A 15872-nucleotide genomic window follows, 5' to 3' on the forward strand; every position below is an offset into this window, starting at 1 on the left:
TCCATTTTATTTCGGTGTTATTCCTTTCTGCTGCTTTTAATTTTCGTTGTCATGGTTACTACGTAAACAAATACGAAGTTAGGTTAAAGTAATATGTATATGTACTGATATAATGAAATACATGCAGTGAGGTATATAAAAGCTGGAAGTTTGGGGGTTTCTAATTTCTAGTGATTAATGAGCACAATATGTCGGAGTCGAAGACAGCTGCCACTTCAACTCATTCTTACCCACACCTTACATATAGAAGTGAAGAGAATCATGACGATGTAGACCCCAGGAATCAACGGTTGGCTCATGATGATAAGGACATGAGACATGAACAAACACCAAGTCTTGTCTCTGGCCTTCAAGGTGGGGATAATGAGCCAGAGGTTCTTCAGCCTGACCACCCATTAATGAAAAAATTTCAGGTTGCCCTAAAGGACCACTTAACACGGCAGTATAATCGCCTAAGTGAAGAAATCCTCAAACTTGTGAGTCCAATAACAATATGAATATTCTTTGTAATATTACTATACACGAATATCTTTATTTATCATCTGACTACTCACTCAGACCCCAATTGGTGCTAGGGATGCATTCTAAAATACAAGAACATTACAATTGCACTTCTTCCACCTGGTCTTGTATAGCAATGCTCCAAAAAATTAATAGGTTTAAACAAAATACAAGTGTAACATTTTTTCTAATACAAATATGAATTACATTAATTATGATATTGTGTAGTATTTGACTAATTTTAATAGTATGATATAGAACAACTCCATGAAATAGGATAACTAATTCAAATTTTACAGGATAATGGACCATCTTAAGTTTCTACAAGCAACTGTGGTACTAGGTATCCTCTCCTCATTGTTCAATACCCTAGTCTCACCTAGTGTTTGATAATACATAGTCTCTCACTGGAATATCATTAAAATGATCTACAAAGAAATATACAGAATCTCTGAAGTGCAGCTGTTCATTTCAATATAACTACCAAAAATGTGTTATAGAAATTCATAACTATTGACAGTTTTTCTCATCTCAGTAAACTGCAGTATTGTAGAACAATACTTACTAACATTCAAGACGACCTAATGTATAAAGTGAAGCTTTCACAGCGAATGAAGTTGATGAAAGACTATCGGGCTATAAACCACATCAGGTGGCTGAATGGTGAATAAACCAAATCTCCTGCCAACGTTTTGAGAGCAGAGATTGTTCTCGAAACGTTGGCAGAAGATATGGCTTGTAACCCGTGAGTCTTTCAACAAATTCAAGAAGACCTACTTAAACTTGGAGGGCTTAAGCTACCAATTGAAAGATGGCAAGTTTAAAAAAAAATCTGTAGTTTCCTAGCAGAACCATGTAGGGTGAAGACTCATTCAAGCAGAATATATGTTGTTATCATCACCATAATCATCATGTTATCATATTATGCAAACAATGATTTGTCACACTTTCTCCTTACCTGTAAACGAAGGGTTATATGAGATAGAGAAACATGGCATTTTTCTTTCATAATCTTTATACCCCATATTATTATCCATGGATAAATTAATTTTATATCATTAAATATAAATTAAAAATATCATATATCATTGCACAATAAAATAATTATTTACAAATATAAGAAAAGGAATAAATTTATCTCCACATTCTTGCAGGAAGCAGGAATCAAGAATCAGAAACTGGAGTGTGAAAAACTGGGACTAAACATATATGACGTACAACAAAATGTGATGAGGCAGCAGAGTGTCACTGACAACTACCACAAGACAATTGCCAATATTACAAAAATTAGGCAAGAAATAGAGGCTCAAGTAGAGACATGCAGAAACACATACAAGTCTGAGCAGGAAAAGCTCAACAATGCACAGAAGGAAGGTTATGATTCTTCAATAGAGACACACGTATTACACATAACTATATCTCTGATAGCAGAACTCAAAGGCTTAACCTTTATCATTCAAGAACAGGGAATGTGAAACCCTATACTATGGAGTTATTGGCTGGCTTCAATTCTGCAGTTCAATGATTTAGCAGTATGCTAGTGCACTGCATGGCCAACTGGACTGTGCATATGCCATGAAGCATAGCCAATGAAGGATAATACCACCCATAATGAAGCCCACTGTTTGACACAATATTGTGCTTGTTCATCCATGTCCCATTCTTACAAACTGTTTCATTTCCCTATGATCAATTATAATGTCAGCTTTCCATCTTCTTCATGATCTTCTAAGAGGTTTCTTTTCCAAAATTCTATGTGTATCCCCTTTTCCCTCATCCAGTTCACTTTTCTGGCCCCACATTTTAACACTGAGGTTTGTCAGAATTGTCACAAATTAATTTTTTATGTTTGGATTAAAGTGCAACAATTTTTCATGTGAAAGTATGTGATTAAAACTCAGTTTTATGGGAGGGAAGTTACAAAGTAGGTTTCTGTGTTTATTCAGAGGAGGATGTGCGGACAGAGCTGGAAAATCTGGTGTGTCTGGAAGAGAAATTTGCAGACTGGGAGAAACAATTAGAATCTAAACTAGCTTCATCAGAGAGAATTTCTGAGAAGACCAAGACTGATAAAAAACAGTTCACCAAGGAGATGCAAAAACAGGTATTAAAATGTATATATATAACCGTCAACACAGTTTGTATGCAGGATTCTTAGTCAGGTCAGATTCTGAGGTAAGCCTTTATGTGGCATATGATGGGATACTCCAGATTTCCTCCAGTTTGCAGTACACATATTTCCCAGATTCATTTTCTTGTAATTTTACATATATAACTGTCCTTAATGCAATCTATTAATGCAACACTAATCACATCACATATAGTCAGAGTTCATTGTTCCTTGTATTTCAATAAATATTCACCAAATCAAAAATGTTTCATATATAAGCTATAGACATTCATGAGATCTATGTTATGTAATGTATCAGTCCTTTATAAAAAAAATTTTTTAAAAAATTAACAGAGTTTAGCTTTATGCAAAATAGGTGCTGTCTAGCTACATGGAGCAGAGTCATTGTTGAAAATCTGATATTCATTCAGCTAGACTAAAAAATCTATGCCTTTTATGGAACCCGAAAATTCATTACCATGTTCACAAGTCCACCGCTGGTCTCTATCCTTTAGATTTAATCATAATCTGCTCTATGGTTTAGGAGATATGACATTCAGATACACACAACCTGCCATTATGCGTTCATTTGAAAATGTTCGAGTAATGCATAATTATTGACTGCATAGGAATAGACCCTGATTTTAATAACACAATCTGCATGAATTGTATCCACTTAGTAATAAGATTCTTATCACACAGTTCTTTTCCAGGACATTTTCATTTTCAAGCTGATGACTGAGGTAGAAAATCTACAGGGAAAGAACAGAAACCTCAGTGGACTGTTAAAATTGAAGGAGTTAGAGAAGAACAAAGTGGGTCAGTCTGTAGCTGATACAAACGCAGATCTTGAGACACTGGACAGAGAGCAGCATCGTCTCATGCAATCATGGAGTAGTGTGATTATCAGCATACAGCAGAGAGACAAAATCTATATGAGTGTCATGCAAGATTACAAGTAATTCAATGTGACAAAATCAGTATCAGGGTCTTAGAGTAATCTTGTACTGAATAATCTACTAAACCAATTCTCTGGTACTAGAACATGACGGTTCAACACTATTAACCATAGAATATAATCCATTGGAGCAAATCTGAGTTAGTTCATCGCAGTCCACATAAGCACAAATGTAAAGTCTAGTTTAATATAATTCTCCCATCCTTGCCTTTATGTGCTCTATGATTGTGTCTAAATTACATGGAAATAAAACTGTACACATTTTAGATCTCTGCATTAGATGACAGGACGAGGCTAAGCCTGTCTGGATGCAATGGTGGCAAACAAAGAAATTCATCAAGTAAATTCTGGGAAAGCACCTTAAATTAGGCCATGACCACTTCCTTCCAAATCCTTTCCAATTTCATCAATAATCATAGCATTTAAGGCATACAGTCTGAGCCACTGATAGCATCGTTAAACACATCACAAATGAACAGGAGGTAAAATAACTGCTGCATGTGTACAGCCAACTGCAGATGAGAAATGAAGAAAACAGTGACAGCTCATTTTATGTTTCCTGCATGCATAGGATGACAATATTAAAATAAATTTTAGCTATGAATTTCAAAACATAAATCGTGATTGCATTTTACAATGGTTTGTGTTGCTTGTGTTTACATAAAGGTGCTAGAGTAATAGTACATTTTTGTGGATCTAGTGCCATGTCAACCTTTGCTTCAGACCAGGTCCTTAAGAGTCAAATTTTTACTATTTCAACATATAGGAATAACCAGCAGACCTTATGGTGAATTTTTACTGCTACAGGAACATCTCAAGTCTCATACAATTTGTCTTTTATTATGCTGCAGTTTTATTTATAATTTGCAGCAAAGTTAAGCAGCAACTGCAAACACTGATCAACGAAATTGAAGGCTTCAAGAAGGCTTCAGTTGAGGAAATGTTAAAGAATGAACACCTGACAATAATTCTAAAGAAAATTCACTCAGAAGAAGCAAATTTGAAGCGCTTGATTGCTGTAGAGGAAGGGAAAAAAGGTGCTTTAGAGATACAGTTGGCATCTGTTCACAACATGCTGGAACAAACAGATAAGGATGTGCAGGAAGTCATGTTGGTGAGTGTCACAATAAAAGTACCATCTTTTGCTCCTTACAGCCATTAGAGCTAATAATGTTAAATTCCACATGGAGCTACATAATAAGTGTATCTACAAACTATGAATTAATCTTTTTTTAAACAGAGTAATTGCCCTGATGATAAAGGCAGTAAGTTCTCCTGAAATGTTAAACAATTTCTACCAGACCGCACAGCACAATATCATCTTCTACCTGCTGTATGTCTGGCCACCTCTGATGATCACGGTGTTACAGGTTTACCACAAGAATTCACATGAAAATAAGATGCTGCAGAAAAGGGTGGAAAGGCTTGTGAATGAGAAAGTAGCTCTGGAGGATAGAATCCTGGCAAAGCTGCAGGATCAGATCACACAGGACAAAGCATCGAAGTACTTGAACAAAGTGCTTCAAACACTCAGGGACAAAATCAGGGACAAGGTATCACAGCAGAATTAGTAATTCTTACCGATTTTAGCTGGTTCATAGTATGCATCTTGGTAGGAAATGCATGCTTTATTGTGTTATAGTAATGTGTGTCTTTTTGTGTAACATGCTTCATAGCATGAAGGGAGCAGAAACTATATTACATTCTCAATTGCTTTAAAAGAATCATATATTACACATTGTTATAAAGTATCTTTGATATACACATTTTGGGAGTTGGCTGTACTCCCACCTTCAGATGATTCATTGACAATTTTCTGACAGATTTTTCATCACTTTAGGGCTAGCCTATTATCCAAAAGGCCATGGTTTTGATCCCAACCATTGCCACTTATATCAAAATAAAAAGTTTTAAAAAATCTTTCAGTATAATGGCAACCAGTCATGTGAAGACAAGGGTACAGCCAACTCACAAAATGCTATGTTCATCAAATATATCTCAGACAATGAAGTGTCCAGCACTGCATTCCTAAAATGAAACCACTGATACTAACCTTTAAGCAATCTTCAGCTGTCTCCCTATCACTACTCTCATTCCTGCTCAGATACTTAACAGTTTGATGCAACCAACCAACCAAAAAGCTAACTAAGGTCGGAGTCCTGTGCAAGCGCAAGACATCGTCCCTTGCTAGATAACACCATTCCTGCGTACAAAATGCATTGCTGGAAATGGTAAACAGAGCCTTAAAACTAAAACAGGAGTTTGCTTATGCTAACGGGGGTTTTGTCACGGCAGGAGCCTGAAATATTCAAACTGGGGTCTGTTGCTGCTGATGAGAGGTTACTGGGAGATCCTGAGTTCAAGTCTCAGCCAGATTGCTGGCTACTCTTCCAACTGAATTCTGGACTGGTACCTTGAAATAGGCCACAATCACTGCCCCCTAAATTGTTATCTGCTTATCATTCATCTTCATTCTTCCATTTCATTTAATGACATAACCTGTGCCAATGGAACAGCATCATGGCTTGATCACTGTACTAAGGTATCTGAATACCGCCATCACATGGTCCAGAAGAACATCGTTACTACTCCTAAAGTGTCATCCTGTTTTAGGAAATTGTGGTGGTGAATGTGGTGAACCAGCTGACACAGACTAGTAAAGATTTGGATCATCAGAAGGGGATGAATGAGCAAACAAATATTGTTTTGGATGACTTGAAGAAGCAGACTGAAACAAAAGAAAAGGAACTGAAGAGCCTACAGAGTGACCTGCATCAGAGCAAGTTTGAAGTACACAAGAAACAGGGAACCGTGGACAGCTTGCGGAAGAAACTGGAGCAACTAACTCCAAAATCAGGAGTAAGTGTAGTCCACATTAACTGCTGTATATGTGGGGTTCCTGAAGATGAGAACTTGTTCTTTGGAGACCACATGTGCCTGTTCCTTAATTCAAAATGGGATATCAGTATTATGGACCTAAAGAAAATGGCTTTCATTAAACCTGGTACAAACCTCTTGCCACTGGATCTTTGTAATCTGTAACTCCTTATCATCATGAATACCATTGTTATGAGTTTGTGATTTGGGAGTAAAGGTAGAATCTTTCATTGTATATGTTGAAGTTGTTACGTGATAGATCTTTCAGACCATGATACTTTTTATTACATTTTTTCTTAGAAAAATATAAAAGTAACTACATGGTGGCAATGCAAAAATGATAACATTTAATTTTTATAACTATCATTTGGCTGGTTTAGTTTTTCATAACACATTTGTATTTTAAGTATTGTAGCGAGAAGTTCAGTACAATTACAACCAGAAGATGGCTGTCTTCTGAAATGTCGGTAAACTTCTACCAGACTAAACGGCGCAACAACCCAGAAGACAGCCATCTTCAGACTCACTCCCATGAAAACTGCAATTCCTACAATTTACAAATACATAGAACTTTGTTTCCAAATGTCTCTGTTATTTTATGGACACTGTTGTTACAGGATGAATACCTAAGCCCTCAAGAGATAAAAATTAAAGCCCTAGAGAAGAACATCACAAAAACAATAGCGAAATGTGAGGAGCTGCAGCAGTTTTGGTTACAGCAGCAGACTCTTACTGTTAAACTCGCAAACCAAAGGAATGAGCAAGTCCACAACATAAACCTCACGCACAAACGTAAGAGACAGCAATAAACATCTCTCTGTGCACCAGTGAATAAGTCACAGTTCATTCAATCTTGCAATTAATCTATATTTATATCTTCAACTCTTGAGATTTTGGGTCCTCTAATGTTTTCTTATCTCAGATTTGAATTGTTTCTGCTATTTTGTACAGAGGTGCTCATTCTGGATCAAAAAAACCTGAAGATCGAGCATCAGATTAATTGCCAAAAAAAGGTGAACAAGGTACTCAACCATTCGATTTCCTCGCTCAACAAGAAACTGCTGTCACTGAACTTGAAACTCTGCGAGAGGAAGGAATATATGGAAATACTGGACAAGGAGAACCTGTATACAGAGACCTACTACATGAGCGTACTCAAGGTACATCTCTTCTTGAAAGTAATTCAATATCCACTATGTACAGCTTCAACAGGACAGAGCCCTGATGGTACATAATTATTACCACTATGCACAAAAAATATTTTTTAACCTACTTTCCTTAGTTTAGATAGAGAGACAAACCCAGTGACTACCACCTCCCCCATGCCCCTAACTTTTGAACCAATAACAAAGATTTTCATGAAACTCAGTATGCACATCATACCACTAGGCATACACCATCTCTACAGTTTTTAATGTCCTATCATCAGTTATACAAACATGGCAATTGTGCAAGCAACACAAGTTTTGCAAACATAACATCGTGAAATATATTATGACAGTTTGATTCCAATCTAAAGGATTTAAATTAGTTTGGCAGCATCAGGAAAACTAATTTATAACACATGAAAAAAGGGTTCACTTCTGATTATTGCCATATAATCAGTCAGGATACATGATTTTGTTGTAATTCATTCTCATTCATGGAATGCGGGAATAAGCTTCAAATAAGGACTGTGGTCTTTTGGGTTATGATGCTGTGTAGTCATATAGCTTATACATTCTACCCTGAAGATGGAGACATATTCCTGAATAAAGTTGGTACCCACATATGACACTACATGGTGTCATAATACAGAAGACCATAGTTCTCATTTCCACCACTGCAAAACTCAACCTCACATATTTGTTTCATATTCTTGCTATAGACAAATTATGACTACAAATATAAAGAGTACTCTTTTGTTACAGGATGCAGAGTTAGAAGCTGTAAAGCTGAAGTCAGAAATCCATGATCTGGAGCAAGAAAAAATTCAACTCGGAGGGTCACTGCTAGAAAAACAACAGGAATTTCTGGCCTGGGAGAAGAAGTTGCAGATAGCACAGGAAACCAAGCAGAACACTCAGTATGAGAAAGGAAAAGAGGGTGACATGGTGGCCATGAAAGCTGAAATCCACCGTATGCAGGTATTTTCACTGTCTGAATAATGTGTTACAGCTCAGCATACAATCCCAAATTCTTTAAGCCTTTAGGTTAGAAATTAAGGGTTAAAAATATTGTAATGTTGTTGTGCAGGTCAGATATTCACAGCTGCGCAAAGCTCAGGAAAAGCTGATTGGAGATCTTGAGCAAAGTGTTGCAAAGCGTGATGCAATTGTTGTGCAGGCAGAAGCTGCCTGTACAGGCACCCACAGCACTCGCCACAACTTTCAGAAGAAACTGGAGGATATGCAAAACAAGATCAAGCATGTGAACAGTGTATGTTGTGACTTCTAAAACTGGTGTTGGCCACGGAAAACACAGCTCAAACACTGTATCTTTGGCTATGACATTGCAATTTTGTTTGTATTTGCAATGTTTCATATTTATACTCTATCTAATATTATTATGAGACATGCAGGTTCCATGGGGGAGATAAGAAATGCACACACAATTTTAAATTGAAAACTGCAAAGGAAAAGACAACTTAACAAATGTAGATGGGAGAAAAATACTAAAATTATTCTTAAAGCAATACAGTGAAAGAATGCAGACTGGAGCCAGTTGTTCAGAACACGAACCAACTGGTGAGGGGGGGCTTTTTATATAAGGTACTGAACCTTTAGATTACACATAAAAGTAGGAAATTCCTTTACCACTTAAGGAACTATGAACATTTCAAGAAAGACAATGTGCAACAGAGTTACGCTAGCTAGTGTACCTTCCTGGTTGCAGGAAATCAAGTCACTTCAGCACCAGACCAAGGTTGCACAGCAGCGACATGACCAGCTGATTCAGCAAGTGAAGGACAAAGAGAATGAGTTGAAACAGCTGGAGGACACAACCAGAAAACTAGATGTACAATTGGAGGAAGGGAAACTGCAACGGCAAAAAGTACGGTCTTTGAAAGCTTAGGAAGTCAATCTCTATAATTCTTAATGATTTTGATTAAATTATGTCAATTCATAGACCAGATTCACAAATAAAGTTAAATAGGTCATATGATCCAATGAATAAATGTATGATATACCCTACTTAAGTATATTTTTTGGTATACACCAGTAGCACCAGGCTGTTTTGAGTTCATATCAGGGTTTAAAACAAAAACCTGACTAACCTGTTTTAAATATTTTGATTTTTAATAAATATTATTAACCATGCAAATCTGCTCATGCTGTTCACAGAACTTGGAAGTACTGGTCCGACGACAATTCAAAACCAGGATGTATAATGACATCAAGTCTGGACATTACCACCTGCTTTTCCGCAGTGAGCAGTCACTGGATGTGGAGATGCGGCACCAGAAGACAATAAATGCTGATCTCATATCCATACTGGAATCCCTGCTCACAGACTTTCCTCCACTTATGATCCCTCTTACGAAGGCTCTGAATACACTCCAACTAAAGCCAGCTTGACCTGTGTAGTTGTGCACTAACATGTGTGTTGTCCAATAAATTGGTTCACTTCAACCATTTGACAATGTAGTAATTCTTCTTGCCTGTGATGATACAAAACATGACCAAGAACAAAGGTGGTCTGACAGAAATTAACAACCATTTCACAGATGGTTATTGCCTCCACCATCAGGGAAATGATCAGGCCCTAATAATGGAGGTAGTAAGCATCTATGAAACATCAGCCAGTTTATACCACACTACGTGGTGCAACATCCTATAAGGCAGTCATATCAAAACTTATTAATGTAATGAACTACATGTGTTCATACTGTTTAGACAGACTATACCAATACATGAGCTCTGGTAGCTCATTCAGTGTAATGACTACATTACACATTGGATGGATGACTGGGGTTTAATTCCAGGGACGGGCAGAGATTTGTCTCTTCACCACAAATGTGTCCCAACCAGCTCTGGAGCCCACTAAGCCTCCTGTCCAATGGGTACTAATTAAGCACCAGTGACAACTTACCTTTATCTTACTGCTCCAACATTTGTCTGTTATTTCATTCCAACTTACATAACATTTTAATCGCAAGAGTTAAATAATTATAAGTTAAAGACCAGGATTTGTCGCTCATGATTATCATATGGAATTATGGGTCTGCAGATCACTGTACATATGTAGATAACACTCATAATTGTTATATGTGTATAATTCATGTAGACACATTAGCACTGCTAATATCTTAAATAAAATGTTTTAGGAGAAGTATTCACTTACCAACTCTAATTAATGTGACGTTGTTAGGTAATATGTGTGCTGCTTCAGTTAAGACTTCATCTATCTTAGTAACTCGTTGGTAATTGATATAAAAACCTCCAGCAGATATGATTCTCACTGCATCTCCTGAAAGAAGAAGCTTCTGTTTGTAACTCTGCTTCCCCAATGGCATGTAATCATTTACTAAGCAGTGATATAGATCTGAATGAATTAAATGAATATATTAATAAAACAAAATTAAAAACCTTAATTCAAATGACTAAGAAACAAATTGCTTATAGAAATTAATGTAACTGCATTACAGAAATAGAAAATTTCTTTTCACACATGTGGTGCCATTGGAACTAAAATCCCAAGGGATCAGACTTTGCTGAACATCAGACAGGTCACATAAATGAAGTACTTTTGTTAAATATAAACATGTATGGAACAGGGGGAATGGTCACATTCCTTGGATTCCATTAGAAACAGAGTACTTACTTTCACTGGCAAAACATCCAGCCTGCATTGCCACATCTAGCGTAGTTGTACCTGGCTGTAACAGCAGCTCACAGACCTTTGCTCCCTCAAACATACTTCCAATGTCTTCTGCTCTCAGTTCCAGTAAACTCTTGGCAGATTGGTCATAAAGGGCAGATGTGGCCTTCAGGGCTATCTCAAGTCCTTCCTCTGGTAATAAAATGGAATTTGTTACTAGCTATCTTAAACTGTAATATACAGGGACTACATTAATAGCAGGTCCCATTGTAACAAGTTTCAATAGTTATTTAATGTTTCTATTATTATTTTTGTGAGTGCTCATCCTTTCACCTATTTCATGTTCACAATTAAATTAATACAAACACTGCTGTACCTCCATGAACAAGAAGCAACACCTGTTCAGCAAGTTTCTTCTGAGCAATTCTCAGTTCAGGACTTTTCTAGAACAAAACAAGGTGATGTATAAAAATAAAACTTCTATTACCATCTGTAATCACTGCAACATAAAATACTGAAGAATACTATTCTTCATATAGGAAATTAATTTGAAATTATAAATTCACTTTAGTTCATGTATGCAGTATGCATTTCATCCACTGGAGGACATTTGGAGAAAAACATATGTTAACCAACAAAGCTGTAATGATGTCATGATGTGAACAGTGTTACCTGTAAAGCTATTATCAACTAAAATAGATCATAAGAAAATAAGGTGGAAGGGTATGGAGGTAGGGAATCTGACTGTCTATTCAGCTTCTAAATAATGACTCCACTCTATACATTTACTTGATAAAGCTACTGTTAACTTCCATGATAATTTCATTTCAATAATACTTATATTTTATTATGAAACATTTTAAAATTCTACATTAGATGGCTCTAGAGTCTCTCCAGCACCAAACGTTTACACCTCCAGTGTATAATATATGTTGGGGAGAACACTGCATGCCTTTGTGATGAGGTATATTTCATATATGTGACATTATTTGGGAGCTGATTCCACTCTTATCATTCAAGTATTGCCATCATACTAACAGATATATTTTCAATATCATTGTCAATATTTGTGACAGCATATAGGAGTACACCTGGAACCCTTTTAATACTCAACCTTAATCCATACCACTAAACATCTAACACAATCACAATGTTATAAATTGACAAATTTCAGACTTTTACACAATTATAGCACTGGTATGCCCCACAATACTTACTTCAGAGTTTTGTGAAGGTCAATTACAACATTAAAATGTTATTAGGTACACACAGATGACACTAATGTTCTCACAATCTCTCGTTCCTTTATAAAATCACTGAATGAGTATTTAAATTGTTTACACAAAGCAAATTGTTACATAAGAATTGTGAATCAATTACCTGGTGTTTTTCCATTATGTTCTGTATACTGCCAACACTCTCAAATGTGAAGAGGTTCAGCAGCCTTTCAACTTCAGAATCTCGACACCGTACAAAGAACTGATATAACTCAAATGGCGAACTCTTGTCTGCACTCAACCATACTGCATTACCCGCACTTTTACCAAACTTGTGGCCACTTTCTGTTGTTACCAATGGAAGTGTTAAACCTTCAATAAAGTAAGGTGTAATTACACATAAATTTCCCATTTAGGAATACAATATCAATTCAAGATCACTGTAAACTGAGTTAAACAATATGATACTTTAGAATAAAACAAATTAAACTGAACAGCTGAAAGCCAGTAAAATCCACAAGCTGAAAATTCTCAACAAAAAACATTAAAAATAGTTCAGTTCTCATACTTAGAAAAATGTTAATTTCTTGGAAATGATACACAAAACTGTATCTCACTATACCATAAACTTTGATATCTGTAACTCTTGAGATAAGCTCATGGCCAGATACAATATTGCCCATCTGATCACTGCCTCCGACTTGGAATCTGCAGTCATATCTCTGTAGTAGATGCAGCCAATCATATGCTTGGAACACCTGGTAGCAGAACTCAGTAAAACTCATACCAGCTTCTGATGACAACCTGGACTGAACACTGTGCCTGAGAAGCATGGTGCCAAGTCGGAAGTGGCGTCCAACACGACTAACAAACTCAAGAATGTTCTGTTCTGAATACCAATCTAGGTTGTCAACAATCCTGGAAAAAGTCAATCATGTTAATCAAACTGTATGTTTACTTATGTACTTCAGCTTCCACTTGCAGACTGGCATTTACATACTTTGCTGGAGTCAACGTGCGTGAGCTTGCATGTTTCTTCCAGAGATATTGCTCATGATTAGTAAAGATTTGACGGATATTTTCCTCTATGGAACGTACATTGGTTCTGACAAGTGTTGACTGTAATTCTGGCCTTTCAACAGTATGGCCACTTGGGTCCCCTATCCTTCCAGTTGCACCACCAACCTAAAATAACACGAAATATTAATAAGACACATGCAGAGCAATTTCACACATCAAAAACTGTACAAACTCATTGCAAGTCCTGAACAGGAAGGAAAAAATCACATAAATGAGTACCAAATTAATTAATGGTTATTTTTCATTTGCATGGGTATGTAATATCAGATATCAGGATGAATGTAAGTGATGAACTGGAAAAAATCATGGCCTATTTTAAGGCAGTAATTTCCCTACTTATGTGATAGATACTAACTAACTAGATGGCTTACCGAACCCGAAGGTTCATCAACGAACTAACCAAAGCCCTCCACCGGACCCTGTCCTGGGCCAACAAAATCCAGTTTCCTTCAACTCCTATCTCCCACAGATCTCGCCTGAGATTATCCTCCCATCTACGTCTAGGTCTCCCCAGCGGTCTCTTCCCTTCAGGTTTCCCAACCAGTACCCGGTGCACACCTCTTGTCCCATCCATGCGCGCTACATGCCCAGCCCATCTCATTCTTCTCGACTTAATCACTCTGACAATACTGGGGGAGGAGTACAGATTTTTAAGCTTATCATTGTGCAGATGTGATAGATACACTCCTGGAAAATAGTGTACAAATGAAAAATAAAAAACACCAAGATCTAATATTCCATAAGAGGGTTGAGTTCCTAGACAATAAACAATTTACTTATAGAAATTAGGTACTGCAAAACATTTACACATTAGTATGTACAGTTAATTTAACATAATTTTTATGTTGCCTGTTACTAACTGTGCAATTGTATTAACATTAATCGTACAGGAGTAGATTATTTAAACCACCACCAGCTAGAATATAACTCTGGAGTTTACAGTTTAGTGGTACACTGGTGTCAAGGTCAGTTGGACTGCACGTAAGCCTCAATGCACAGCCTTCAAATATAAAAGTTACAATTAAAACAACATAAATGAAGAAGCGATACATACTGAACTGATTTAACTAAAAATTAGTAAATGAAGACAGAGTGAATTGGAGGGTTGACTGTACAATCTGAGCTCTTGATTAGAGGGACTGGGGGGGCAACATAAAACTTAGAAGGTTACCTGATGGCTGAACTGAGATTCAAAATTGTGTTCTCCAAAGTATGAAGCAAGAGTGGTTTTCACTCAACCACAAAATTCAGCTGTGAATGAAATGTAAAGTTCTTAGGACCACTAACTGGTCATTGTCTATTAGGATCCTCATTGATTTCACAAGTCACTATGAATAATTTTAATATTCATAAGGACCATTCAGAAATCTTAAACGTTCTCTACAATTTGGCAGGTACAAATTCTCACAACATGGATCGGAGCTGATATAAGTTGCCAGTACCACTAACAATACCAACATTATTCAGTTATTGGGCAATTACATGTATTTTTCACTTAGGGGTGCTGCTACATTCATGACAGTCTGGTGTACGTGATATGTAAAAATCAAAATGAATGGAATTTAAATGATACAGGGGCATGCATCTCACTGACATGTCAGCATACTTATTGTGTCTGTAACATAACACAATGTTGACTAAAATACACTTTGAGACTAATATTAATCAAAATCAAAATTTCAACATAATGATAGTAATTCTTTCAAGTTCCACATTATTTTCTTCTACATAAAAAGTGGACACTATGTTTGTGCCATTAATACTAACATTCAGATTAATTTCAGTTTACTCAGGAGAGTATAACTTACAAGTGCTATAACTTTGTGTCCACCCCTCTGCCAATGTAACAAGTTTATCAAAACCAATAAATTTCCAACATGTAGACTACTGGCTGTTGGATCAAACCCAGCATACACACACTGTGGTCTGGCATTCAGAAGGTCGATCACTTCCTGGCTGCAAAATAAATTGGCACACAAAGAAATGCAGACAAGCAGGAAATTGTGAACTTATTGAGACTGATGTGAAAAATCGGGTTCCATAACATGGTTAGGTTGTATTACGTCGTAGAGTTTATTTACATTCCATAAATCCTTCTTAGGACTCAACCAAAGGATGTAGAACATGTCATTTCATACAATATACATACACTTCAGAACTTTCAACACAACTTTCTACACAAGTACAAGAACACATTTCACATATCAACGTACATAAATTTCAGATTCTGTAATACAAGTATGAAAAATAATTTTACAAATTAATATACATAAACCTCAGAATTTTAAATATAAATACAAAACTTGCTTTACATATATGTAGATTATGG

General features: G+C 36.4%; 2 protein-coding genes across 5 annotated transcripts in view; one reads left to right on the forward strand and one right to left on the reverse strand.

The window, feature by feature from the left end:
* Positions 1–10760, forward strand: l(2)41Ab (lethal (2) 41Ab). 2 transcript variants are annotated; one of them, XM_022076295.2, is made up of 13 exons: positions 2–476; positions 1656–1875; positions 2448–2605; positions 3325–3569; positions 4440–4683; positions 4940–5122; positions 6183–6428; positions 7064–7238; positions 7398–7606; positions 8357–8572; positions 8682–8864; positions 9321–9479; positions 9770–10760. In XM_022076295.2, the coding sequence occupies exons 1-13, from the start codon at positions 189–191 to the stop codon at positions 10001–10003; spliced, it is 2760 nt and encodes a 919-aa protein (XP_021931987.1). In that variant the 5' UTR covers positions 2–188; the 3' UTR covers positions 10004–10760. The 2 variants fall into 2 exon arrangements, with proteins under 2 accessions (XP_021931988.1, XP_021931987.1); XM_022076296.2 differs by lacking the exon at positions 8682–8864 and having other exon boundaries at positions 1–476.
* Positions 6709–15872, reverse strand: part of TyrRS-m (Tyrosine--tRNA ligase, mitochondrial) — a 10970-nt gene continuing 1806 nt past the window's right edge. For 2 of the 3 annotated variants that reach the window (XM_087354763.1, XM_087354762.1), the window contains exons 2-9: positions 15352–15499; positions 13464–13648; positions 13086–13381; positions 12627–12835; positions 11623–11689; positions 11250–11438; positions 10770–10895; positions 6709–10086 (exon numbers count right to left, since the gene is read on the reverse strand). In XM_087354763.1, coding sequence (XP_087210889.1) covers positions 10049–10086; positions 10770–10895; positions 11250–11438; positions 11623–11689; positions 12627–12835; positions 13086–13381; positions 13464–13648; positions 15352–15499 — 1258 coding nt within the window. In that variant the 3' untranslated portion in view covers positions 6709–10048. The remainder of the gene's footprint in view (positions 10087–10769; positions 10896–11249; positions 11439–11622; positions 11690–12626; positions 12836–13085; positions 13382–13463; positions 13649–15351; positions 15500–15872) is intronic. The other variant, XR_015536757.1, reaches the window with a different exon arrangement.

Source organism: Zootermopsis nevadensis, unplaced genomic scaffold (assembly GCF_977971745.1).
Source record: "Zootermopsis nevadensis isolate Lab colony 2312 unplaced genomic scaffold, Znev_1.0 Znev_ptg000024l, whole genome shotgun sequence".
In the NCBI taxonomy this organism is placed as follows: Eukaryota; Metazoa; Arthropoda; class Insecta; order Blattodea; family Termopsidae; genus Zootermopsis; species Zootermopsis nevadensis.